The 27,674-nt window shown below is 40.5% G+C and overlaps 1 protein-coding gene across 18 annotated transcripts in view; it reads left to right on the plus strand.

Moving 5' to 3' along the window:
• The window catches only part of TTLL5 (tubulin tyrosine ligase like 5), a 241,135-nt gene that overhangs the window by 151,741 nt on the left and 61,720 nt on the right, over positions 1 to 27,674 (plus strand). For all 18 annotated transcript variants that reach the window (XR_013993323.1, XM_081048131.1, XM_081048142.1 and 15 more), the window contains one exon: positions 14,112 to 14,307. Coding sequence is in view for 17 of the 18 variants with exons in the window: in XM_081048131.1 (XP_080904257.1) it covers positions 14,112 to 14,307 (196 nt within the window). In the remaining variant the exon portion in view is untranslated. The remainder of the gene's footprint in view (positions 1 to 14,111; positions 14,308 to 27,674) is intronic.

Raw genomic sequence — 27,674 nt, forward strand, 5'->3', positions numbered from 1 at the left:
TAAAGATGGTGTGGAGCTGAAGGGCACTCCCTGACCTTACTGTTCCCAGGTGGTCAAGTACAGGCACTTGTCTCTTGGCCTAGCCATTTATCTACAGAGGGACAATGAAAAGGGGGGACGGAATTAATGAAGTTCCTGGTTCAGCGGGCTCTTTACTTCCATCTAGGTTTGAATTTGGTTCCAGCACCTTTAAAAGTTCATGGTGCCTAAGAACCTTCTTTAGGTCAGATATTTGCCATTGCCTAGGGGCAGCCCCCACACAGTAGGGCAGGCCACGCTGTAGAGCAGACGAGTGCCAAGTGCCAGACTCTGCACTTGGCTGAGCAGCTGCTGGACCTCTCCGCGCCTCAGTCGTGTCATGTGTGACACGAGGCGCTGCTAGGCTCTGCCTGCTCACAGCGTCACAGGTTTGAGTGAGTTAAAGCCTGGGACACATTTAGCACACTGCCTGGCATCTACTCTTCTCTGCTTCATTGTTACCCTCACGTTGCCTACAGCTGAAACTGAAACATCTCTTCTGGTTCAAATGTTTTTAAAAATTATCTCTGGGATGATTTTACAGTTTTACATTTTACATTTAAGTCTGTAATCCACTTGGAATTGATTCTTGTAAGAAGTAGGAAGTTTGGTTGAGGTTCATTTTTTTGCCTGTACGTACAGTTGCTCCAGCCCTATTTGTTAACAAACAAACAGCTTAAACAGGTTATTAGCCTTTCTCCAATGTATTTGGGGTGTTGTGGTTTTTTTTTGAATTGTCAAATCTCAGTTGAGCGTACTTGTGTGGGTCTTGGATGATTTTAGTATTCCCAAAACAAAGGCCTATAGCAATAATAATTTGTTAGAAAATCTTTAGCAAGGATTATTTTAATTTCTAATCTTAGGTATTTAACCTCAGACCTAGTTTCCTCATCTGTAAAATAGAGTAGTAGCCATATCTTTTTCAGTGTGTTGCTATGAAAGCTCACCATGGTAAGGCATGTAAAGGGCTTAGCTTGAAGGTGGGCAGTTAGACGGCCCTCACGTCAATGGTGTAAGGCTTGGTTTTTCCGTGCTTGGCCATCCTAAGCCCCTCACTCATGCCCTTTGCCTTCCCCGAACCTTAGCCTTTTCATTGTAGCTTCATATGAGCAAATGGTGGATGGTTCCAAATAAAGCTTCTGTGTTGTGCTTTGCTTGGATGGCAGTTTTGACCAGTAACATTTCTATTTTGGAATATGTGAGAGATCCATGTCTTACCAGCTTTCATTACATCATCTCTCTACCACCCCCACAATTTAACCACATTGGATTTCCTATTGTTCCCTGCTCTTTTTATATGCTATTCCTTCAACCTGAAATGTCCTTTCCAGTTGTCAAATTGTTGGTACTCTTTTGAAACTGCCTCCACTTTGAAGTCTTCCTTGATTTCACCCACAGGAAGTTACTCCCTTCCTCTTATTTTCTAAAGCTACGGTCCTGTTCCCAGCACAGTGGCATACAGAGTTTGGGGTGGAGCAGGAGTTTTTTTCTTAATTAAAAAAATACATGGGCCGGCCTGGTGGCTGAGGCGGTTAGAGCTCCGTGCCCCTAACTCCGAAGGCTGCCGGTTCGATTCCCACATGGGCCAGTGGGCTGTCAGCCACAAGGTTGCCGGTTCAACTCCTCGAGTCCCACAGGAGATGGTGGGCAGCGTCCCCTGCAACTAAGATTGAACACGGCACCTTGAGCTGAGCTGCCGCTGAGCTCCCGGATGGCTCAGCTGGTTGGAGCGGTGTCCTCTCAACCACAAGGTTGCCGGTTTGACTCCAGCAAAGGATGGTGGGCTGTGCCCCCTGCAACTAGCAACGGCAACTGGATCTGGAGCTGAGCTGCGCCCTCCACAACTAAGACTAAAGGACAATAACTTGAAGCTGAACGGCACCCTCCACAACTAAGATTGAAAGGACAACAACTTGACTTGGAAAAAAGTCCTGGAAGTACACACCGTTCCCCAATAAAGTCCTGTATCACTTCCCCAATAAAAAATAAATAAATAAATACACATATTTTTAAATACATAAATAAAATACAGCCATATGTCTTGGCTTTAATATTAAATGATAAAAGCTGGATAATATAATCATAATGTACTAGAATAAGACTGGAATGAAATTTCCCAAACCACCATGGTTGCAGAATGGGACTATGGTTGACTTTTTCCTCCTTCACGCTTTTCAATGTTGATATAATTTTATACTTAGCATGTATTAAATTGATTTTTATGTTTAACTGTGACTTGTTATTAATTCAGAAATATTTTACCCTTATTTTGAAGTGATAAGAGTCCATTCTGCCATTTGTTAAGGATAGGAACGAAAGAAAGAGGGGCAGGGAACTAACATTGATTGAGTGCCTAGTTCATGCCATATCGTGTGCTTAGGGGGCTTTATCCTATTTATTTCTGAAACCATGGCTGTAACGTGGGTCTTGTTATCTTCAAGTACAGATGATGAAATAGCCTTAGAGAGACTGACATTGGAGTCCAGCTCTTCCTGATGTGAAAGCTCATGCTCTTTTCACTAGTTCAACTTCTCTGCTTGTGGGGAGAGGAAAATCAGTACGGTCTTTTCGCACTGGCATCCCAGGCTGGTCTAGACCTATTTATTAATGATGAGAATGTGCAAAGGGGAAGTGGAAATATTTCTGAAAAGAAACTTGGAGCATAAAAAAACAATCTTTCTGTGAGCAAAAGTGAAGAAACACTTATTAGTCAGAGCAGTATAGTTCAGCATTACAAATATCTTTCCCATAGTCTGTGAATCTGTACAATTTTTCACTTTCACCAGACATTAATACCATGCTATGTGTGTGGGCAGAAAACATTAAGAGTCTGAAGAAACGAACTATTAGTTTATGGCTTGTGTGTACAATTTGGATTAAATTTCTACTTGGTTTGTATGCTGACTCTTCTGGATATAACTTAATTTCTTTCACAGATTTGAACCAGCAGATCAGGCCGATTAGAATGGCTGCTTTAGATGGTGGGTAGTTCCATACAAGGGAAGTCTCGTGACTCTAGGGGATGGAAATTGTGGATTTTTGGTCCTCTTGGTTTCTTACAATGGCCTGATCATACAGGTGCTGGTCAACATGTCTTATGAATGTGATTTGTCGTTTTAGCTTTGGTTTAACAAATATTGTTCAACAGCTATGGCAGTTTAGAAGGGAACCATCACTTCTGTTTTTGGCTAAGATTACGTGTAGAAGAAAACCAGGATTCAGGAAAAGGATGTAAAGAAGAAGAAGATAATGAAAGATGTCCCTTTTAGTTTCCTGGCCATTTATGGACTCAGTTTGTGGGGAATCGGGCCATTGCCAGACTCAGAGATGAATCACACATGTCTTCATCAGCAAGTGTAATGTCTGGATTTAGAGCTCTTAGAGGTAAAGAATTTTAGTTTGATTCAGTCCCTAAAATACAAATTCTGTATTCCTGTTTTTATCGTATTCATATCAAAACTGATTAGCTTCTCTATACCAAAGGGACCTGGTTTGCCATATAAGAATATGGGTTGCCTATTGATCTGTGAGAAATCCATTGAACCTCAAAAACAAGATCACATGTAAGAAATAATAGTAGCTGAGAGTAACAGGTAGTGCTTACGGTCCCTAACTGCTTCATGTATCTTAACTCATTCAATAGCTAACTTTTTCTACTGTGTTTCCCTGATAATAAGACCTTATAGTAAAATAAGACGTGGTCTTATATTAATTTTTGCTCCAAAAGACGCATTAGAGCTGATTATTCTGCTAGGTCTTATTTTCGGGGAAACACGGTATGTGCCAGTGTCCATTCTCAAAGCTTTACATGTATTTCCTGGTTTAGTGCTCCCAGCTGTTCTGTGAGATAAGTACTGTTATCACCCCCATTTTACAGAGGAAGAGACTACGCACAGAGAAATGAAGTGACTTGCCCAAGATGACACAATAGTGAATGGCCGTCAGGATTCCAACCAAGCCAGTGGTCACAGAATCCATTCTTAACCTCTCTGCCAGTGAATCTCAGTGGTGTGTGTCTAAGTCACGTGAAGAGCTTGTTAACACACAGACTGATTGCTGGACCCAACCCCAGAGTTTCTGGTTTCAGTAGAGCTGGATTATTTTCATTTTTAATAAGCTCCCATTTTTAATAAGCGATGCAGTGCTGTTGGTCCAGGGCATCACTGTCCTGTACCATGGCTGCCTCTCCTGGGGCGGGTCGTGAGTTAGCGTTCAGTGCAAGCAGCTGAGGACCAGGATGACGAGTTGTAATGGTCTGATCCTATCGGAGGCAGGTGCCTGCATTTCTCACCAGCTGTGACCTTGGACTCAGCAGCCCCACTAGTAAATCTCGAGGACAGCAGATTCCAGTAGACTTGTCTTGACATAACAGAAGCATCTGCTATTGTAGCCAGGCCCTGGACTCGATGATTAAGAGGCCAGTTCCTAATACAATGAAGGTTTGTTTCCATAGATTGCACTTTGAAGGTAAGGAAAAGGCCTGACCATTAGTACACCTTTTATTTCCCTTCCTTTAAAAGGCCCTATGGCTTTTAAAAAATATCATGTTGCTTGTGATTTCCCCAGTGTTTTCCTATTTTATTTTTTTAAAAATCTTTATTTCTAAGGAAAAGAAAACTGACAGGTGGAGAAGGTTTTAAAAAAGAAAGAAAGGTGGAGTTTTTGGAGTTGTCTCCCATTTCCCTTGGCCAATTAAAGAAAGGGGGCAGAGACAGGTTACTGGAGCCAGAAAAGCTGTAGACTTGACTGTTCCAAGTTGCCTGCTGTTTTGCTTCCTGGGGAAAAGAGGAGAAACGAAAGGAGCCTAACTAATGCGATGAGGCAGGAATTCTAAATTTGTGACACTTTTGCAGGCTGTGTGCGCTGGGTCTGAACCCAGCTTCAATTCAGTGTCGAAGTAGTTGGAAACTGGCATGTCAGCTGCCCGAGGCAGTCTGCACATTAATTTTCACTTTGAAAACGTTTCTCAGCTTGTCTTTGCAGGGTGTGAAAGCTAGGTGATGGTGGTCCAGTTTTACAAGGGCCAGCTGTGCTCCTGTGTACCTGCATTGTTGATACAAAGGCATCAGACTGTGATAAAAATCCTGCTGATCTGGATTCAATCTTCCTTGTCGAATGAACGGGTGTCAGGGAGTTCTCTTTTGGCTTCCTTAAAGGTCACTCTTTGCTCACTTCTTTTTTAGTTCACATTTTTCAGGCTTCATGTGGTATGCTGGTTATGCCAAAGTAAAGAAGTGGATCAAAGAGTTCTTGTTAATAAGGCTAAGGATCAATCTGAATATTCAGATCCAGACTGCTAATAGGGAAGGGACCAAGGAGTCTCCATGTACAGGACTGGCTGGCTCCCAGAATCCTAAGTTGCTTTCTAGACCAGTGCTATGAACTTCACCTTTTGAAAGGTTTGGTTTTATATCCAGCTTTGTGTTCCATAAACCCTGCCCCCAGTGGCTCTGCCAGATGTACTGAGAAATCTAACTTTGTCCTTATTTTCTTCTCCTGGAGATCGTTTTGTCAGTCATGGAGTGGTACCAGTGTGAAGACGGCAGAAGTCGGGTTCACATTCCCTATCCATTGTCATTGGCTGGGATCTTGCTGCACTTTTAAAGGACAGGGATATCAGTTCTTAGCTTTTGACGTGATACCTCAGTGTGTCCTTCCCAAATTTATGTTATTGTCACAGAGTATTTCATAAAATCAAAGTAATTAGCCAAAATATCCCCCCTAGACTTCTTCCAGTCATCACTACTGCTTCCTTTTCTGTATCTCCACTAACTCATTGAATAACCATCAAGCTCCCCTTTCAATTGCTTGTATTTATGTATTTCAAATTATGTATCTTATTTGGATCCTACTCATGTTCTTAATCTCTTTTGAATCTTGCATCATTTTTTGGGGGGGGCTAATAATTGATTTTGAGCCACCTTATTTTGTTTTATTTGTTTCTTTGCTTTTATTTTTTGCTAGTAATACAATGTTTAAAACTTTTGTCTAATTCAGAGACCTTAAAAACAGTCAAATAAAATGAGATTTTGTATACTTTAGCTTTTTAAAACAACTTGTTAGATAATGATATTTTAGTGAATCTGTACATGGATATCTCAGTTTGCGGTTGCTTTCTTTAGAAAGGAAGACTGCAATGTAAAGAGACTGAGTTCTTCATTAGCAAGTGGAATTAGGAAGTTAAGTTTTCATGGGTAGCATGTGGAAACAGGGCTGGCTTCATGGAACCACTTTATTTTAATTTGTTATCCCACTTCTTTCAGCTTTTCTATAGAGATGTGTAATAAACAGTAGGTGATAGGTTTATTTTGGGGGTGCCGATCGATATACAGTCTCCTCCTCATTTAAGTTCTTAGTTCAGCGCACATCTTTGTCCAATCCAAGCCAGTTATTCCTCGAGGCAAATGAAACTCACAAGAGTCAAGCTATTGAATCAGTCTTATTTTCTTAATAATTGAATTACTATGTACAAAGAGGAGTAGTTCTTATGAATACTAATTTGCGATTTATGGTTCTAGCTTTTGTGGTTGTGATTCAGTGTATGATTTAATGCAACGAAGGAGCTCACACACTGGGAAAGGAAGGGAAGAGATGAAATAAGTTAGATGCTGAATATATAAATTGGTTAATTGTGATGTCAGTTTCAGGCCAAACTCTAACAGATTAGCAAATCAATGATTTGGCAGCTCGTAGGAAAAGGGAATCACTTAAGCCCAGCATTGATTCATGAAAAAAATAAATCATGCTAGACTAAGCCTCATTTTTCTTCATGGTAGAATTACTTTAGTAAGAGGAGATCGGGGGAACTAAAATGAATTACTGTAACTGGGTTTAGGCAAGGCATAATGAAATCTTGTGAGCATGAAAGAGAACTGTGAACGAGATAATCCTATCATTAGGAATATTTGGTGACTAAATAGGCAACTGTCCCCAAGCAATTAATCAGTGTAAGTTTGATAATTAAATCTCTGGGGCTCTGTCATTGGCTCACTAGTTCACCATTTTTATCAATGAATTAATTTATCCATTCTCATTTATTTAGGTACCTACTGTATACTAGACGCTTAACTAATATCTAGAAGATATGCTAATCCTATTTTCAGATGACACAAAGTAGGGTAGGATACTGAATACCTTGGGTGCCAATCAGGGTTCACAAGGATTTAAACATATTGGAATGATGAGTATACTTCATGGAATTTAGTAAGGAAAAACATAAAGTTATTCACATCGTTTCCAAAATTCAAGTATCAAAAAGGTTTAAGGGTTTAGGTTGACTTTTAGTGTAAGGGAAGGTAACAGTGGAGTAAGAACTGCCAAAAACCAATACTGTCATGTGGGAAAAATTTCACGACATATTGCCAGATGGAAAAAAGTAGGCTATAAAGCAGATAGTACAGAATCATTGTTTGTGTGAGGGAAATGACACACAGAGGAAGTATATACATCAAAATGTCAACAAAATGTTTATAGTAGCCATCTTTGGTTGTTGGGTGACAGAGAGGTGACTTTCGGTTTTTGCCTTTCATTCTTTTTGTGTTTTTCAGGTTTATGGCATTGAGGATATACTGTTTTTGCTCCTTAAAAAAGCAAACAAACAAAACTCCTGTTTTGTTTCATTTTGAAAAGGCGAAGGGGGCGGTAGCCACTGCTGATAATTTAGGCTTTTATTAACAGAGGTGGGAGGAGGCTTAGGGTTCTCCCGACCCCACAGTGCTCACATCCTCTGCCTGAATGGCTGTCCCTTCCTGGTAATCAGCATTATTAGTAAACCCCCACACCCCGCCTGCGCCCTGCCCTGCCTCTGCTTAGCGCATTCTCTGGCTGGCTTGGCCGGGGGCAGCCGGCCTCCCTTGTGGGGAAGCCTCTTCAGGCGGCGGCTGCCATGCAGCAGCTCTCTGGCACCCTGCTCACACACACTGAACAGTTCTCTTGAGTCCTTTTCCTGATCTATTAGATTGGCTCCCCCATTTATCATCCAGGTTACCCCATCTGGACACAATACTTGGTAAGGGGGTTATAAATAGTACTTTGCTGGTCTTCGAAGAAGTAATAGAATTGCTCACACCTATTCCTTGGTGCCCTGATTGTTTATTTTCCCAAAGGTTTGGATCTACTTTCCCTGGGCAGAATGTTAATAGTAGCAGCTCACATTCATGGAGCATTTGTCACGCGTGCCAGGCACCGTGCTAAACGCTGTACGGGGATCACCACCTTTAATTCTTAGACCCGCCCTGTGAGAGGCGGGATTGATTTGCAGTCCCATTTCACAGCTGAGGAAACCAAGAGAGGTTGAGAATGTTGCTTGAAGTGATAGAGCCAGGATTTGAACCTAGCAGCCTTGTTCTAGAGCCCAGCTCCTGGTCACTCAGTGGTGTGGCTTCCCATTCTGAGGGTCACCCAGTTTAGAACCAGTGGTGCAGGTCCAGGGGCAACGCGGCCTCTGCTCTTCCTCCAGAGCTCTGTCACTAACCCAGCTTTTGCATTGCTTTTGAGTCCTTTCCAGCATTCAAAACCTTTTATTTCTTTTTGCCTGCTTTCTTGGATTATTTTTTTAATCCTTTCCCAAGAGCCTTTCATTCTCTCAAATAAACAAAATATTTAAAGGTTTTTGAGCCCTTTTACTCTGTTCTCAAGCAGGAAGAGCAACTAGCATTTGTAATTTCATATAGTTTTGTGCATGTAGGTCGTCAAACGTTCACTGTTTTTTTCCAGATAATTTCTGAGCTTTTCTGTATCTTTAACACTACCTTTATTGTACCTCAACTCTTCCTACGAAAGAACTATCTCAATATAACTCCATAGATTCAAAACAGAAAATGTGAAAGTGTGTATAGTGTTATCTCAAGGAGCAAACTCAAAGGGAATAAATAGTTTAGTCTTTAGCACCTGCATTTTCAGAGATCATTGTAAAATTGCATTCCAACATCAAAATTCTCTGAGGAATCAAGGCATCTGTCACCAGGAGCATAAAATCTCTTGGCAGGTACGTCTAACTCATTCCACTTAAATAATTTGAGGCACAAATTTCATTTGGCTATCACTGTTCCCAGTCAGCAGTTACCAACAGCAAGTCTCACGACTTTTTAGTTGACGGTTTCAGTATTCTTTATTAATACCCCCAAAGCCAAGGAAATGCCCCCACCCCACCCCAAAGCCAAGAGAGGGCCCCACCACATTATGTAATGCCTCTTTGATCATGTCGCTTCCTTATTCTGGCCAGCACTGTGTCCTGCCTGTGGGAGCCCTTCTGTCAGCTAGGATTTTCAGCATGTACAGCACTTTTGCAGCACTTACTATGTGCCACAATTGCTTTGTTTGAGATTGGGAATTTATAGACAAATAAGATGCAGCCTCTGATGTCCTTAAATATCTACACATTCTATGAAATGCCTTGGAAATGGGTGGATATTCTTTCTTGTGAGATTCTCTCCAGAAAGTACTTCCTTCATGGCTTTAAGGAGCTTTTCATTAGATGCACCCTTGGCACTTTGAGCAGCACACCTTTCCCCAGTACAGGGCTCTCGCTCGCATCACTGGATACTTAGCACCCTTGACCTCCACCTATTAAATGTCAGCAATCCCCCACCCCCATTTTTATGACATTTGAAAGCACACACACATACTCCCCAGCACCCTCAAGAGAGGCAGGGGTGTCCCTGTACATGGTGGCTCAGGTTTTGCCACGATTGGGTGGAGAAGGCTGGAGAAATGGACTGCGGAATCATACTCTGTGTGCGGCTGTCACATTCTTTTGTCTCATCCCTACTCTCCACTCTTGTGACATCGTATCCTTTTTGGCAGATCTTGACACTGAAAGTATATCTTTCTGGAGAGCGTAACAGCCTGCTGAAAAGATTTTGCTCTGCTAAAGACCAGTGCATTTTACATATTGTCTCCAAGTTCCTTAGAACCAACGTCCCTTTGATGGAGCAGATATTACTACAAAGGGAAAAGCATAGCCCTTTAGTGTGTATTGGTTGGAGGTGTTTTGCAGGAAGGCAGTTATGGCAAGAAACATTTAGTCCTGCAATGCCACAGTGTAACATAGAAAGTAAGATGAAATTCTAAATGACTATGCTAATGAGGATGTGGTATTCAGAAAAACGTACCATAGTGTTTGTTGCTTATTAGCTACATATGTAGTAAGGGTGAAATACAGCACAGTTCACTTTGAATCTTTGAATTTGAATCAAATGTTAAACATTCTAAGCATTCCCACAGCTAGCTTTCTTGGCCCTATATACTCTCTTCTAGAAATAATATAAAACTATTAGAAGTTATTTACAGGGAATATGAACAATATTGTATTTTAGTATTGAGCAAAGAATATAAATACTAAATGAATAAAAGAATAGAAGCTATATTTTAGAAGAATAATGAGTCTCAAAGTTTTGGTGGGAGTACAAAATGTATGACTAATAAATTAGAATGAATCCAGGCTCGAGCAAGTGGGATGGAATTTTGGGTGGAAATGGAAACTCTAAGATGCCATGCAAAGGAATGTATCGATACATCTCAGACAAAGCCCAACTGAGAGTGTACCTATGTCAGTTGTTACAGCATTTTCATATTGCAAATCCCAAAGGCTTGTGCTTTAATTGTGAGCTACCATGGCCCGAGTAGCAGCCCGTGTAATTCAAAGCGAGTAAGTTTCTCATGGCGCTTAACCACATTGCCCTCCACAACTGACCACTCCTTCCCCCACCCAGTGTTGCACTGTAAAAATTCCTGCCTCTTTGCTAAAAGCCTCTATTTGCTTGAGGAACTTCCTTTTGTGATTTGGAGGCTGGGCCTATGTTACTGATGAGATTAAAAACAGCTTTCACTATAAAAGTTTATGATGTTGCAGTCTGTTCAATATGTGTGCAGTTGGATGAATAAGCCTCCTCATATCCAAAGTCCCTTATTTCATCTACTCTTGCACACTGTCCTACCGCTTTCATCCACAGACTCCTGCTTTGTGTACGCACACCTGAGAGTCTGTCCCTGGTCATCTCCAAATAAGGGGGCCTCGTTACAGACTCCGATGTCCGATATACAACAAGACATTACATTAAATACCTCTTAGGAATATTGGTTATTAAAGCAGCTTTTAGAAATAAAACCAATCTAGCTAACCAGTGAGATGAATTTGATATAAACTACATGGTTACATAAATGCTTTAATATCTAATCCCTGAGTCCAGATTGCTACTTGTGGCAAGAAACTACTCCGATAACCAGCATACCAGGAGTGGAAGCAGAATCATAACTGATAAGTTTTCTTACCATTGGTCCAGTTCTCATAAATAATAGTTTTATTCTAGATTCAAATACCTGCCCTAATTGGTATAGAGACCTCCAGGAACCTCCTGCTCTTCCCTTTGTTCATTGGATGGGCCCACTCCTGCCTGGAACCTTCTCTTCATTTATACCTGTGGCAATGCCTTTCTCCATTGCCCCTCGTTCCACTCAGAGCTCACTGAGTTCTCCTAGCTATTCTTGCATGTTTTCCCCAGGGAGCTTATCTCTTCCCTCACTAATGAGAAAAGAGATAACAGGTTCCTCTGACCACCTCCTTTCCTAAACAGGGAGTAACTCCTGTTTACTCCCACTCAACTTCACTTTGTGAATAATGTGAACATTTTATTCATGTATTTAGGTACTTATTTGTATTCGATCGTTGGTGGCCATATTTCTCCATACCTCTGGAAGCCCCTGGGGAAAGAGCATGTCTTTTTAACTGTATAACAGTATGCACATTGCAGCATTTCCAAAGGTGTTAGTGAAGATCAATTGTCATACTCAAAAAAATTAATAAATAAGCTCCAAGCTTTTTGGTACTGTTCTCTAAGAATATTAACTGAAAGTGAGTAATCATCGCAACTGAACTGTGGGAGCCAAACTGTGGGAGGAGATGAGCAAGGCATGTGACATGTACGAGGTGAGATTATGTGGGCGGAAAACCTTTCATCCGTGGACTTCAGAATACATTATGCAGGCTTTCCCTTAACTAGGTATTTGGAAATGTCTTTGAGAGAGGCAGAGAACTGAAATGACCGAGATATGAGGGAGGTCAAGAAAGGAGCGTGGACTTCGGGACTCAGCAGACATTCCACTTTGCTCCCTCTCACAGGTCGCTGTTGGGTTCCTTAGGACCCAGGCTGTAAATAGCCAGGTGGCCTGTCGGTTGGGACTCAGGAAGGTCTGCATAACCTGACCCCCATGTGCAGCATCTCTGCCATGGAAGTGGCCACTGATACTTAAGGACATTTACAAAGGAAAGAATTACAGTGATTTAAATCACTATCCATATTTCTCTTAAATCAGGCACGTTTCATTTCTCTAAGCCCTATTAACCAGGGTTTGGGGTAAAGTTGTTCACAATGAAATTCTTAATGTTTCTCCTATGTACAATTTTCTGGTCATTGTACTTTAAAAAGGAAAATAAAAATATACAGGGCAATTAAAGAAGGTTCAGAAAGTAACTAAAAGTGTTAAGGTGATGAAAGGACTCCCAAATAGGACTTTTAAAATATATGGGGAACTTTAAAAAAAAAAATTGTGGTAAATTGTACATGACATAAAATTTACCATTCATAAGTGTGCGATTCATTGGCATTTAGTACATTCACAGTGTCGTGCAGCCATCACCACCATCTATGTCCAGAACTTTCTCATCATCCCAAACTAAAACTCAGCACACATTAAACAATAACTCCCCATTCCCCTGCCTCCCCAGCCCCAGGCAACCACCATTCTACTTTATATCTTTATCAATTGGACTATTCTAGATACCTCCTGTAAGTGAAATCATACAATACTTGTCCTTTTCTGACTCATTTCACTTACCATAATGTCTTCAGAGTTCCTTCACGTTGTTGCATGTGTCAGAAATTCCTTCCCTTTTAAAGCCGAATAATATTGCATTGTATGTATCTATCACATTTTGTTTATCCATTCATCTGTTCATGGACAGTTGGGATGTTTTCACCTTTTGGCGATTATGAAGAATGAATGCTGCTCTGAACATTGGTGTATCTGTGTGAGTTCTTGCCTTCAGTTCTTTGGGGTATATACTTAGGAGTAGAATTGATGGAGTGATCATGTGGTACTTTTGTTTTTAGTTTCTTGAGGAATCACCAGTGTTTTCCACAGCAGCCACACCATTTTTTACATTCCCACCAGCTATGCATGAGAGTTCCCATTTCTCCACTTGTTTGCCGGCACTTGTTTTGTTTTGTTGTCCATTTGTTTTGTTTTTAATAATAGCCATCCTAATGGGTGGGAAGTGGTCTAAATGGGGACGTTTTTACCTGGAAGAAATGGACTGAGAGGGGATAAGTAGGAATCCGTAGTTGTGAAGACTTTGACTCCTATGTGTACAGACAAGGCACCAGAATCTAAAATTTTAGAATTTGGGTAAGGAAGATAGTATTTAGCAAGTAGCGTAGCAGAGATACTAACCGATCCCAAACGCCACAAGCCCATTATCTTTCTCATGTGTTCAGGCTAAATGTTAGCCTGGCGGGAGACCCTGTTGAAGTAAATTTAGAATAATGAAAAAAGTATCTTCTCACACTAGTCATGTCATCCCATGATGGGAATAGAAGCTCAAATATAAATAATCACTTTTTTAAAAGACTTAATTCACAATTGGGTGGTTTGAAAAAACAAACAAACAAGAATTCTGTATAATTCACCCCTGGACTTTTGAAGTTAATGTTAGAGCAGTTGATTGTGCCTCTGTTCCTACCTTAAATTAACCTACTATCCTGTATTTGAAGCTCCTCTTGGAGGTCCGTGTGGCTATCACAGGGGAGTGAAATTGCTGTTTTAATTATTTAACACTCAGCAGATATTTATTGAGCATTGGTCACACACCAGGCCTTATAACACCTCCGATTAGAAAGGAGAGCAGAGCAGACCCTGTCTTTGTGTTCATGAAGCTGTAGGTCAGTGGGCGAGCTAGGTAATTTATGACACACATTGATTTGTAATTCCAAACTGTGTTTAGCTCTACAAAGGAAAAATACCTCAGTTTGTTTCTCCCCTTTCCTTTTGGTTAGTCATACAACTACTCTAAGAAATCTGCTTTCTTTTCTTTTCAGGAGCCTCCAAACAGGTGGCTTTGCCTGGGAGGGAGAGGTAGAGAACAACGCGTACAGCAGGGCTACAGGGGTAATACCCCAGCACAAGTATCACCCCACGGCAGGCAGTTACCAACTCCATTTTGCCCTGCAGCAACTTGAACAACAGAAACTTCAGTCCCGGCAGCTTCTGGACCAGAGTCGAGCCCGGCACCAGGTAAATCAAGATTAAGACTTTTCCACGTGCTGCCATCTTCCTTCTGTTGGTAATGATAATAATGTCAATGGGAAATGTGGGAACTGTTTCCCAAAAGTTGACCAACACCACCATGGCTTGGATGGTTTATGGGGAATCTACTCTTAGGGAAGAAATGTTCTGAAGCCATAACTTTGCCTTTCCTGGACAGTGATGCTGAACCAGTTTTGACATTCTTTCATTTGACTGTTTCTCCACAAAAGTCTCTATTGTAGTGTTTACCCTTTCTGTTGTATGCTCAATGAGACCCTCCCAGAGAGTCTAATTCCCAGATCTAAAAGCTAGCATTTTAAAGAATTCTTTTCTAAATGGACTACAACCTTGCCTTCATAGACTTGGTATACACAAGCACATATATATATATACATACACACACACACACATATATATATATATATATATATATATATATATATATATATATATGTATGTATATATATATATTTTAGCAGACAAGGCTGAGAAGTTGTTTTGTTTGTGTTTTTTGTTTGTTTGTTTTTATTGGGGAAGGGGAACAGTGTATACTTCCAGCACTTTTTTCCAAGTCAAGTTGTTGTCCTTTCAATCTTAGTTGTGGAGGGTGCCGTTCAGCTTCAAGTTGTTGTCCTTTCAGACTTAGTTGTGGAGGGCGCAGCTCAGCTCCAGGTCCAGTTGCCATTGCTAGTTGCAGGGGGCGCAGCCCACCATCCCTTGCGGGAGTCAAACCGGCAACCTTGTGGTTGAGAGGACGCGCTCCAACCAACTGAGCCATCTGGGAGGCAGCTCAGCTCAAGGTGCCGTGTTCAGTCTTAGTTGCAGGACCATCCATTGCGGGACTTGAGGAGTTGAACTGGCAACCTTGTGATTGAGAGCCCACTGGCCCATGTGGGAACCGAACCGGCAGCCTTCGGAGTTAGGAGCACGGAGCTCCAACCGCCTGAGCCACCGGGCCGGCCCCACGAGCACATATTAATCCTTCATGATCTATCAAGATTGTCAAGGAATAAATCACTTTCAAGTTCTTCTTGTAGGAAAGTGTCATAAGTTAGGTTGTTAGTCTTCTGGTTTGATTGATTGTACACAAAACAGTGTATATAAAAATGTTACAATATACTCAAAAATCCTTGCTGTCATGGAGTTTATGCTCTAGTGAAATATCGGTTCCCTACTCACTGTCTATAAAATGACAGAAACTCCTGCGTGTACGTCTAGGGGAGCTGTATAAGTATATTGCACTAGCCTATCCGTATGGCCCCAACTACAGAGAATGGATGACTTCACTAAAAAGTCAGGCCACAATGAGTTAAATTTTTCTTGATGATTCAGGGTTACTATTAGAATCACTTACCATGTTCTATATGTTCTGTTGGGCTGAATCAGTATTAATTCTGAGCTTCCCTGATATTTGGTTATGTGAAGAAATGTCTTATATCGGTTTGATCTCTTGTCATTTACTCTTTCTTATAAAAATGTAGTATGTAGTGTGCATTCGTTTGTGCAAAATTAATATTCACTCAAAGGCTAAGGCAGCATTTCTCAAAGTTTTATTTTCTTTTAAATAAAACAGTTATCATCATGCTCCCTATCTTTACTTATCTTTTCAACTATTGTCTAGGTTCAGACATATTTTATTATTTCAATATCATTTATCACTTGATCATCCATGATAGTGTCCTCTGTATATTATATTAATTCACCATAATTGAGAAATTTTAAGTATTTGTGAGATAATTCATTGGGTTATTTTTACTGGAGAAATATCCAGACTTCTTGTCTGGAAAACATGAAATGTGGTATCTCATTTTGATCCTCATGCTGCCTTCTGTCAGGTAGAAATGTCCTCATATAGAAAGCCTTTGGATAGTGGAGGCATTTAAGCCAGTTTGCATTTTCACAATTGCAGATATAAATGTGTATCTTCTTTTAATCTGTGTAAAATTTTAAAAACTCTCTAACTTCAAACTCCCCGTCATTCATAGTACTTGAGAATCCCAGCTTGATCAGATGGTGGATACTGGAGGTATCACAGATAGCCTATTTCCCATATGTGAGTATAATTTATGGCTCTCATGTATCTAGACAGTTAACCTTTTAATTAATTTTTAATGCTTACATACGTTGAAATGGTGGATGATTTAAAAAGAGAGAGAGAGAGAAGAAAGAGAGAGAGAGAGGAGAGGAAGAAAGAGAGAGAGAGAGAGAGAGAGAGAGAGAGAGAGAGAGAGAGAGAGAGAGAAAGAAAGAGAGAGAAAGAAAAGAAAGAGGTGCTTGCAGGGCATTGAAATTTTGAGGAAGGAGCGACAGTTTTGCTGATTTTTACTTTTAGAAACTGCTTCATGTGTAAGTCCTTCTCATTCTTTTGATTAGCTTCCAGCAACTCACATTCCTCTGAAAATTCAGAGTACTGCTGTTCTTGTGTGGATTTTTTTTTTTCACTGAGGATTATACTGGTTTAGTTTCACTGAACTATGAAGTATATGGAAAATGTTTTTTAGAATCTGTCAGAATATCTGTCTTAGGGAGGAGTCAGAACTCCCAAGAAGGGAGTGTTATCTCATGTCTCCTGGAAAGGGAACAGAAAATCATTCATCACAATTTTATATATGTTTATAACATCATTTTGTTTATTCTCCCTGTTTTTCTCCACAGTTTTACTTAGGTAAAAATGAATAAGAGTGTGAAGTTCTGGGACTGTAAGGAGAGCTAAAGAAAGTAAATTTTATTAGCCTGAAGAGTTTATAACTAATAAAATAGCAAATAAGATTTTAAATGTTCTAACAGTAAGGATATTTATTAACTTAGGATACTTTATTTCAGAGGACATTAAAAATCACTCCACAAAAGGAACAAAGCCCTACTAGATTTGTAAATCTCTGTTTTTAGCTATACCTAACCGTTATAATTATAACTAAACGGTTGATAGAGGCATGGTTTGCAATCTCAGTATGGCCTGTATTTCTGTCCTTAGGTTAAGAAGTTAGAGTTTTTAAAAATTTACACAAATTAAAAAATATTGAAGATATGCTCTTATGTCTGCAGTTGTGAAAATGCAAACTGGCTCAAATGTCTCCACTATCCCAAAGATTTTCTAAATGAGGACATTTCTATCTGACAGAAAGCAGTGTGATGATCAAAATGAGATGGTACATTCCATATTTTCCAGATAAGAACCTTTTAGAACAGAGATACTTTCTTACACTTTCTTATGAACTTCTTATGCTTTGAATTCATTTTACTTAAGTGTAGGTAACCATTGATACAACTAACAATTTGGTTAATTGCCTGTTTAAGAGCAGTGAGTAGAATTGAAATTAGATTTATCTAGCATTCATCCACAAATAGAGACCTGTTTTGGAACAGGACATTAAAGGGGGGTTTATATCTTTTATTTTAGTATTTATCACATATCACATCACATTATTTCATATTATATCATATCATACTGTATTAATTATGTACATGGACAGTGCCTTTCAGAGTGATCGCCTAAAAATGCTTTGGGAAAAATCACGCCGCCTTTCTTGCATTCCATGCAGAGGAAATTCTCTATCTTTTTCTGCACTTAGCCAGCTTATTAAAGGTATTAATTCTGAGAAGACAAACTTTGATTCAGGATATGAGTTTGAAAGTCGTCATCTCTAGCCATTCATGTGAAGTAAGCTTTGCTCTTCATCTCTGTCTAGCATGTCACTCATAAATCTAGAAATTGTCATATGCTGAATCTCCCCCTACTAAAGACTGGTCCTGTAACATGGGCATGGGAGAGGAAAGTCACACGGAGCCACTGGCAAAGGTTTCCAGGGACAGGTACAAAGACATAGGTGTGATCCACTCCATTTGATAGAGAACATGATAAACAAAATAAGACAAAATTGAAACTATGATCTGTTAAACACTGATGGGTAAAACCAGCAGTTTAAAAAAAAAAGACTTTGTTCTAAGAGCAGGGTTGGCCAACTTTTTATATAAATGGCCATATAGTAATATTTTAGACCTTGTGGGCCAGGCCATAGGGTCTCTGTGGCACCTATTCAACTCTGCCATGGTAGAATGAAAACAGCCGTAGACAATATGAAAATAAATGCGTGTGGCTGTTTTCCAATAAAACTTTATTTACAAAAAACAGGCGGCAGGCTGGATTTGGCCTGCAAGCCCTAGTTTGCAGATCCCTGGTTTTAAGTAACAGCACTTCCCCTTGGAGGGTCTGTTAAAACACCGATTGTTTGCCCAACCCCATTTCTGATTCAGTAGGTTTGGGATGGGGCTCAGTTGTTTCCATTTCTAAGTTCCCTGGTGGCGCTGACGCTGCTTTTCTGGGGATCACACTTGCGAACCACTGAACTAGAGAGGAAGGCATGAGAAATGTCTCCTCTTTGTTATTTGTTTTCTGTCCTTTGGAAGGGAGACTGGATATGTTAAAACTTAGCGTTGTCCTTATAAAATTTCAGGCAATCATTTTTTTATAGGAACTTTGTTTCTATCTTTTTCACTCCATCTACTATAGTCTCCTTATAAATAAGTTCTCCAAACTTGAAAACCTCCTTGCTCATTCTTATCAGGGTACATTGTGCTCAGCAATCACTGCTCCCAGGATTCAAGTTTCCTGGTGGACAAGAGATAAGTAATGCGACAGATTCCTCCCTCTTTGTTTTAATAATAGTCAACACTTACTGTGCTCCAAGCACTAGTCCAGGAGCTTTACATATATTAATTGATTTAAAATGAATTTGGGCTGGTTGGAGAAATTGCATAATCTTGCTAGTCTAGGGATGGTGAAATGGCTCTTACGTGTTGATCTGCCCTGGTGTGTGTCTCCTCTCTAGTTTTCCTCATTGCTTCCCATGTCCTTCTCACACTGGCTTCCTGCCCCTGAAGGAGAAGGATAAAAACTTTTCTTTCAGCTGAGTTGGGGGACTTTCTTGGGCAACACTGATTGCTGGTGACATCAGCATGAGTAGCCCTCCATGCTGGGGTTTGCGAGGAGGGCTTCACGGGCTGTGAGGCCCGACTGACCTGATTCTAATTGCCGACATTGAGCTGATGTTATTCTTGGCCCAGGACAGAGCGATTACTCAGTAGTTTCTGTTAAAGTGATCCTTTGTTAAACTTCTGCTCCCAACCCCCCTCTCCTTCCCTCCCACTCTCTTCTCTGCCTCATCCAGACTGAAAAAAGCCCAAAAAGCAGAAAAATTAAGGACATTTTGATGGCCAGGGCAGAACTACTGAAATTTCTTTTAACAACAAAGTGGGAGAGGGTGATTTTAAATACATCTTAATTTTTCACTGGTTCCCGAAGCGCTTCACTTTTTAGTAGGCTTAATTTTCCACATAATAAGGTAATTCAAGGTGGGAGAAAACTGCATCCTAAATTCGTCTCAAGCTTCCACTCCATCTGCTCTTTACTTCCTCCTTCCTACCATGACCAGTTTTACCACACTAACTTAGATCCACTGAGGGCCAACAGAGGCTGATGTTCCTGTAACAAGCAGGTGGTAGGGTGTGGGGGCAGCTCAGTGTTCACATCAAGGGTCTCTCAATGTGCTGGTAACACCTTGAGTGCCATATGCAATGAGCGTTTTGCTGATGGTATGTGTACATGCACTGCCTCACAGGTGTGGAAAGGATTCCCATAGAAACCCAGCCAAGTCTTGTTATGCTGCTCCTAAAAGTTCATTGCATGTGTCTAGAAAAATTCTGCCCCTCTGCAGGAATGAATACTGTTTCTCCAAGTCTTCAGCTGCTGTATGTTTGTGTTGTGGGGGAGGGGAAAGAAAGAGAAATTCAGCAGGCACCCGGGCTTTTCCAGGCAGCCAGGAATAACATGCTAACTCCTCAGCATGGCATAAAGAGAGCAAGCAAACAGACTAGCTGTGCAGGGGGAGTCTGTCTACGTTTTTCTAACAGAGTATTCAAGAGGAAGGTTGGATTGGGGGTGTATGCAAGGGAAAGAACTTCTACCTGTGCACTTAAATTCCTGAAGCAGGTTGACCTGGCTGTCATAACCTACCACTGCTTTGTTTGTGTTTTGTTTCCGGTTATTTTTTGTTGTTTTGTTTCTCCTTCTGACCTTTTTCAGGAACTCACATTAACTCTAGTTTCTAGGTGGTGGTGTTTGTTATCATTATTATTATTAATTTTCCTAGAACCATTTGATTGAGAAGATTTTGCCAAACCAAACTCTTCTCTTCTTACCTAATACAAACACATTGGAAATATGTGAACTAATACATGTACATAAAACTTATTCAGTTGGTTTGGAAATAGGCGTGCTGGACAAGCTCTGGGGTCAGATAATCTGCAGTTATTTTAGACCTGTCCAGCCTCTGACATGGGATAGCTCATTCAAATTTCTTTGAACCTCGGTTTGCTTACCTGTACTATGGAGATGATAATATAGAACTGTGGGTTATCATGAGGATTGTAATCCTTAGGACCCTGTGCGAAGCCCTGATCCAGACGTTTTCATTGTATTAGCGCATTGAATCCTCACAATTGCCCGGATGTGAGCCTCATTTTATAGGTGAGACAAAGAGCAGCCTTTATGTAACTTTCTAAGAGTCACATACCATGTGTCCCTGAAAAGAAGACCTGGCCGGACAATCAGCTGTAATGCATCTTTTGGGGCAAAAATTAATATAAGAGCCAGTCTTATTTTACTATAAGACTGGGTAGAATATAATATATGATATAATATAATATAATACCAGGTCTTATATTAATTTTTGCTCCAAAAGACGCATTAGAGCGGCTTGTCCGGCTAGGTCTTATTTTCGGGGAAACACGGTAAGTAATAAATGGAAGAGCTGGGATTAGAACACAGGTGTGTCAGCCTCCACCATCCAAGCTCTTGGCTGTCACTATATGCTGCCTCCCTGTCAATATATTAAGGCATTCAATACATAGTAGCTATACGTATTATTGCATAAATTTTAAATTGAGTTCCTGCATTCAACAAGTACTTAGTGACACCTATAAGACTGTATTTGAAAAGTTATTCTCATGTATCTTAACTAGTGTCCTATTATTCATACTCGTATGTACTGTCACAAAAGAAAAGGTTTATTAAATATCTGTAAACTCAGACTTAGTGTCCTAGTTACCAGATTCTTAACGAAATGTCTTAAAAAGGCGTTCCTGGGCTTACCTCTTACAAATGCCCATAATTTACTGCCGCTGCCCCCCTTCCCGCCCCCGCCCCCATGCCTGTATTATTCAGTAATAGGGTCAGGGGCTATGAGTCATGCAATATCCTGAAATATATTCTAAGAGTTTGGAGATTCGGAGCACTTGTGTGGGTTGTTATTAATCACCTAGGAATTACCTGTTCGATGATCACTTTGGTCTTTCATCCCTATTATTTTTAGTCTACTATTTTAATTTTTTTTCTGTGATAGGTGTTTTTGAGAAGATTACCAGGAAACATGACAGGTGCCTACAAATGGGAATGCTAACAGATGACACTTTTCCCTCATGACTATCATGCTTGCTTTTTCAATACCATATACATCTAATTCTTAACGCATTATTACAATATAGACATCTGTTCATTATGCTGATTCATTACCAGTAGTAATCGTAGTCCCCTGGTTTCCACCAGGTTGTTTTCTAAGCTGCTGCTGAGTCCGTCCCATCCGCCTGGAATCCCAGGAGGAGGAAGGTGGGGACAGGGAAGTGGACACACAGTGAGTGTCTCTTGTATCCTAGATACATGCAGTGCTGCCTTCATCCCACTGATGAGGAAACTGACGCTCCCAGAGCCCATAGCTAGGTAATTGCAGGAATAGTATTCAAACCAGGTTGGAGGGCATCCAGAGCCCTTGTCCAATCTACCACCCTCCTCTTGACAGAAGTGACTCTTCATTGGCTTCTCGTTTTACACATTTATCATTTGTCACCTAAGGCATTTTGATTGATTGCTGCTGCTGCTGCTATCCCCTCATATACACAAATATGAAAGAAAGGGTCAATATAATGAATCAAAATTCAGATCTCTGCATGGTTGTGGGGATATTAAAAGGCAGCTGTTCACCTGTCAGCTGCTTGGGATTGGTCTTGTTTGTTGTATAGTCTTAAAATGTGGTTTCACTACATCTGCCTGGTGACAAGTTTCGTTTCCTCCCTCACTCTGTGACCTGTGGTTTGTTTCTGTTTGTCTGCGGGCATGTGAGGGACTGACTCGCAACACTCACTTTGTGAGAGAAGGAATGACCTCGTCTGTAAACATAAAGAACCCCATCCTCGGAGATGGATGCAGCCACAGGAAAACGCTTCATGAGCATATGACAGACAGCAACGTCTGTGCAAAATGCACAGTAGGTCAACCATGTGAGATTCTGAGCCAAATAAAACTATACATTTGAATACAGAGACAAGTTATATATTTATAATCTCTGAATTTAAAGTTGTCAGGGAACTTAGAGATTGTCTCGTCTAATTCTTTCATTTTGCTAATGAGGAAATGTAAAACACAGACACGTTATTAGGAGAACAAGGGCCCTGATATATGAATCATTTCCTAAAAGCACTAGCAAATCAAAGATAAATGAGACAATTGAAAATGAGGCCATGAATTAACTTTTTTTTTACCAGTTGAACTCTCAGTCTGGTGTCATTGCTGATCTTTTGAGGTTACTTTTATATACATATACGTATACATATTTATACATACTTGAACTTTTATCATAAGTAATGATAATTTGCTTACAGACGAAATTTTTTTCAACCTTTTCTTCTTGGAGTAAAGCGAGTGAAATCTGTCTTTTAAATGCATCTGATGAAAATTGGACACATCACTAGGTTTGCTTTAGATTTGCTTTGGAAGGGAGATTTGATTTCAATGAAGATAAAAGGAAGTCAGCATAATATATAAGGAAAGCAGAATAGTGTCCTGGGGCTCTGAAATCAGACTCCTCCGTGGGGGTGGATCCCAGTTTACTACTTGGTAGCTAGGTGGTCATGGACAAATTATGGGATCTTTTGTGCCTTGGTTTCTTCCTCTGTGTGTAGAGATGATGATGGGACCTACCTCAAATGCTTGGGAGGATTACATGAGATGATAACGTGTCAAGTGCTTAGAGCAGTGCTGACCCAGGGTAAAAGCTCAATACAAAAGTTCCTTGGTCTTATTATTATGTATTACTTTATTTCCATTGCAGTAAAAAGCATGTAGTATAAATTGATCTTATTAACAGTGTTCAAGTGTACAGTATAATTGTTAACTACATGTACATTACTGTACAACAGATCATCATAATTTCTTCATCTTGCATGACTGAAACTGTGCTGAGTGAACAACTTCCCATTTCCCCCTCCCCTTAACCTCTGGCAACCACAATTCTACATTGTGTTTCCATGAGTTTGATTACTATAGATAACCTTATATAAGTGGAATCATGCAGTATTTGTCGCTTTGTGACTGGCCTAGTTCCCTTAGCATAATGTTCTGAAGGTTTGTCCACCTTGTTGCATATGACAGGATTTCTTTATTTTAAGGCTGAATAACATTCTGTTGTATGTATATACATTTTCTTTATGCATTCATCTGTCGATGGGCATTTAGATCGCTTCCACATCTTAGCTATCGTGAATAATGCTCCAGTGAACATGTGTGCAAATATCTCTTTCTATCATGTATTACTTTTAACCTTAAATATACATGGCGTTGTAATTCAATTTGGGGGGTTTTAGTTAAACCCCCTGTGCCAGAAGCAGAAATTAGTTAAAATGATATTAAAGAAGGTGTTTTAGGAGAAGTTCAAGGCTCATAGAGTATTAATTAGCTATATTTTTTACTAATATTTGCTTACTTAGATAATCAAAAATATATGCCAATTAATTTGTTCACAAATGCTAGAGAGAAATGTGAGAAGAATAATTAATATGATAAAATGATTAAAAGATATCTGTGTTGATTATTAGCATGTTTTCCCAAAGGCATCAATGTCTTACAAACACAAAAAAGAAAAGACACAGCATTGGCATGAAAATATGAGCCACCTTTTCATGGGACACATGCTGTTTCTTTACAATAATCAAGGGAAGATAAGGAAATTATCTTCTCAGACATACTGATGGAAATGTAACTGGTACAACCTTTACAAGAGGCAATTTGAGAATATATATATGCATATATATATATGTATACACACACACACACACATATATATATATATATACACATATATATATATATATATATATACATATATATATAACGGTTTAAAACAGCAGCAGCCGCTGCCTTCTGATCTAGCTGTTCTACTTCAAGGAAATTACTTTATGGAAATGATCCAGCACATGTGACAAGATATCCATAACACGATTTTTATCACTGTACTTAAATAGCAAAACAGCATGACTCAGGAGGGAGATCTTCCCTGATTATCCTATTTCAAATGTTCCCTGTCCCGCCCTCCAGCACCTCCTGTCCCCCTTTCCAGCTTTATTTTACCTCATAGCAGTTCTCTAGTATATTATATAGTTTACTTATCCTTGTTTATAGCTTATCTGGACCCAGTAGAATGTAAATGTCACAATGGTAGAACTTTTTTTCTGTTTTCTTTGTTCCCAGATCCCCAGCTCTTAGTACAATGCTTGTCACATAATGAACACTTGACAAATGTTTGTTGAGGAAATGAATGAATGAATCTGATAGGTAAAAAATTAAATTTCATTTTTATTTGCATATTTTCATTACGAGTAGGTGAAATTTTAATAACGTTGGTGTACGGAAGGCCATTCTGAGCTTCATAATAAATTCACAAAGCACGAAGGGGAAAAAATGATAGATTTGATACATACCCAGCCCAAGATTGGTTCAAGTGTGTCAATCCTATTGAAAAATCAGCTCAGAGACCGCTGTTGCTACCTTTGGTGTGGTTAGATGAAGGAATCTGAGGCCCATGAGTATATCTGAGTATCTGTTTTTAGTGGTCTGCGTGCCTTCTCAGATGTTAGCAAGTACAGTTGATTTCGGGACTGTCTGAAGCACAGTGGTTTCATTCGGTTGGTGAATAATAGTTTCCCCCGAGTGGTTCTGTCCAGGTGAGCACCTGTGCTCACATCCTTCACAGTAGATCCTTTGAACTAGTAAGAGCCTTCTTCCTGGTTGCTAAAGGAGAAGGAGCTGCGTACTGGATTTTAGAAGTGGAAGGATATGCCAGAGGACTTCCAGGATCTTGGGTAGCTCCAAGTTCTGTCTCCCGTGTTTGTGTCTTTGGCCTTTCTCTGTGGGAACAGTAGCATCTTCAGGGTTTCTGCCCCTTCCCTGTCGGGGTCATAGCACTGCCCAGTGACATGGAGCCGTACCAGAAGTTGTACTCTGTTTCTCTTGCTCAGCCTCCAGTCTTGTCCCAGCTGACAAACATTGTGAATGGAAGACAGCCAAGAACTCCATACAGTGTTGAGACAAAGGCCTTTGGAAGCTTGCTTTTGCCAAAATAGAAACAGCTACCCTCACCCTCACCTCGGCCCTGAGCTTTTTCCAGTGTCATATGGTTGCACAAAGACATAATGTGTTCTTTAAACAGCTCTGGGCCTGGTTGTAGTAGGTGAGGATGAGTGTCTTACATGCTCAGGAAGCCATACAATTCCAGGACATGAGCTGCCAGAGAGAAACATGCTGCAAGTGGCTTTGTATTCCGTGTAATGGGAACGTTATTCAAGTTAGGATAAAAATCTCCTATGGGGAAAATAACACCTAGAAATGTTTGCTCTTCTGAAATCAGAGTAAAAGGAGCGCAAAGAGACATTAACACACCCAAATAGAGATTAACATTTGCCTACCTCATCTCATTTAATTTTCAAAAGTGAGTTTAGAGAGTTATTTCACTACAAAGAGCCATCCAGCTCTGCCCCATCCCCAAGAAGCCTACGTAAGGACTAAAAGGAGTGTTTTTCTGGAAGGAATTTTAAAAAAAAGAAAAAAGAAAAAGAAAAGAAAGACAGAAAGAAAACCTCCCAGAATTTAATCTCTGAACAGTATTATCTTTCTAGTAAGAGAGCCCAGATCTTGCTTCCCCGTAACCCTCCAAGTTGCAGTCTGGGTTCTGTCTATCAGAAATTCCTCCTTCCCACCCACGAGGACCCTTCTGTTGTGGGAGAAGGAAGGCCTTTCCAGTCTGTTGCCTGGGGCCAAGCCAACCCTCAGGCTGTGGTTTTCGCTGAGTCTCCTTACTGAAGCAGGGCTGTTTCCCACACCCAATAAAGAAGCAAAAGTCTTGTATATGTTGACCAGGTCCGGAGTGGAGGCCAGTGCTTACAGAGCTCTCACATTCCTGGGTAGTGACTGATGGCGGTGCTGTCCCCTGCCTGGGCTGCTAAGGCACAAGTACAGGGTGCTCAGATCGTATATCCAAACCTCCATTTCTTAGAAACCATACAGAGAGAAGTTTATATAGTTTTCCTTGTCCACTTATGAATGAATATCAGGGCAAAACAGTTCACATGAGCTATCGTCGGTAGAGTTTTAGGATTGGGGCCAATACAGGCTGTGGGGGCCAGGGGAGGCTGATTGCTGCCACTGGTCTAAATATATCCATTTATATGTTTGCTTTTGACATTGCCTGAGTGTTTTCCTGGGTTTCTTCTCAGATTTGATTGCTTTCATCTTATCCCTCTTAGTCTTGGCTTTGGCGAAACACCGGGGGACTTGCCCACATGACCGACGTTTTGGAATTTGGGACGGCGTAGGGTTGTAACCGTTTCATTGCCCATTCAGTATACCAGGGTGAGCTCACGGGACGGGTCAGAACCGAGAAGCTTTTGACTCTATTTGGAAAGAGTATCTGCTTTTCTGAGATGCAGTATATTTATGTTGCATTGAGGCTTAAACAAGCTTGACTCTGGTAGATTGACAATTATTTCTCAAGTCGGTTAGGGTTCCATTTTGCTGCATGTAACAGAACCCCCTCTCCTCTTCCCCAGTGGCTTAACAAGTTGGAGATCTCCCCCCCCCCCAATATTATCAGAACTCTAGAGACAGGCGCTCACAAATTCCATGTTTTCAGCAATTCGTGCTCCTGGCTCTATCCTGTACAATCCTTAGCGAGGGACTTGCACCCTGTGCCTGTCCACCTCTAGCTAGGGAGCTGTGATCTCAGTAGGAAAAAGCACGACAGTAAAGGGCAAAATTTGTGTCCCAACCTAGTCTCCCCAACCCCCCTTAAAGAGCTTTCCCAGAAACCGCACCTAGAAACTTCTGTTTACATCTCCGAACTGTGTCGCCTGGTTATCTCTAAGTACAGGAGAGGTTGGGAAACATAATTTTTTAGCTGGACACACATTATTACCCAAACAAAATCAGCATACTATTAGGAAGAAAGGGAGACGTGATACCCAGGCAAGAGGCA

The sequence above is a fragment of the Rhinolophus hipposideros genome (assembly GCF_964194185.1).
Source record: "Rhinolophus hipposideros genome assembly, chromosome: 5".
In the NCBI taxonomy this organism is placed as follows: domain Eukaryota; kingdom Metazoa; phylum Chordata; class Mammalia; order Chiroptera; family Rhinolophidae; genus Rhinolophus; species Rhinolophus hipposideros.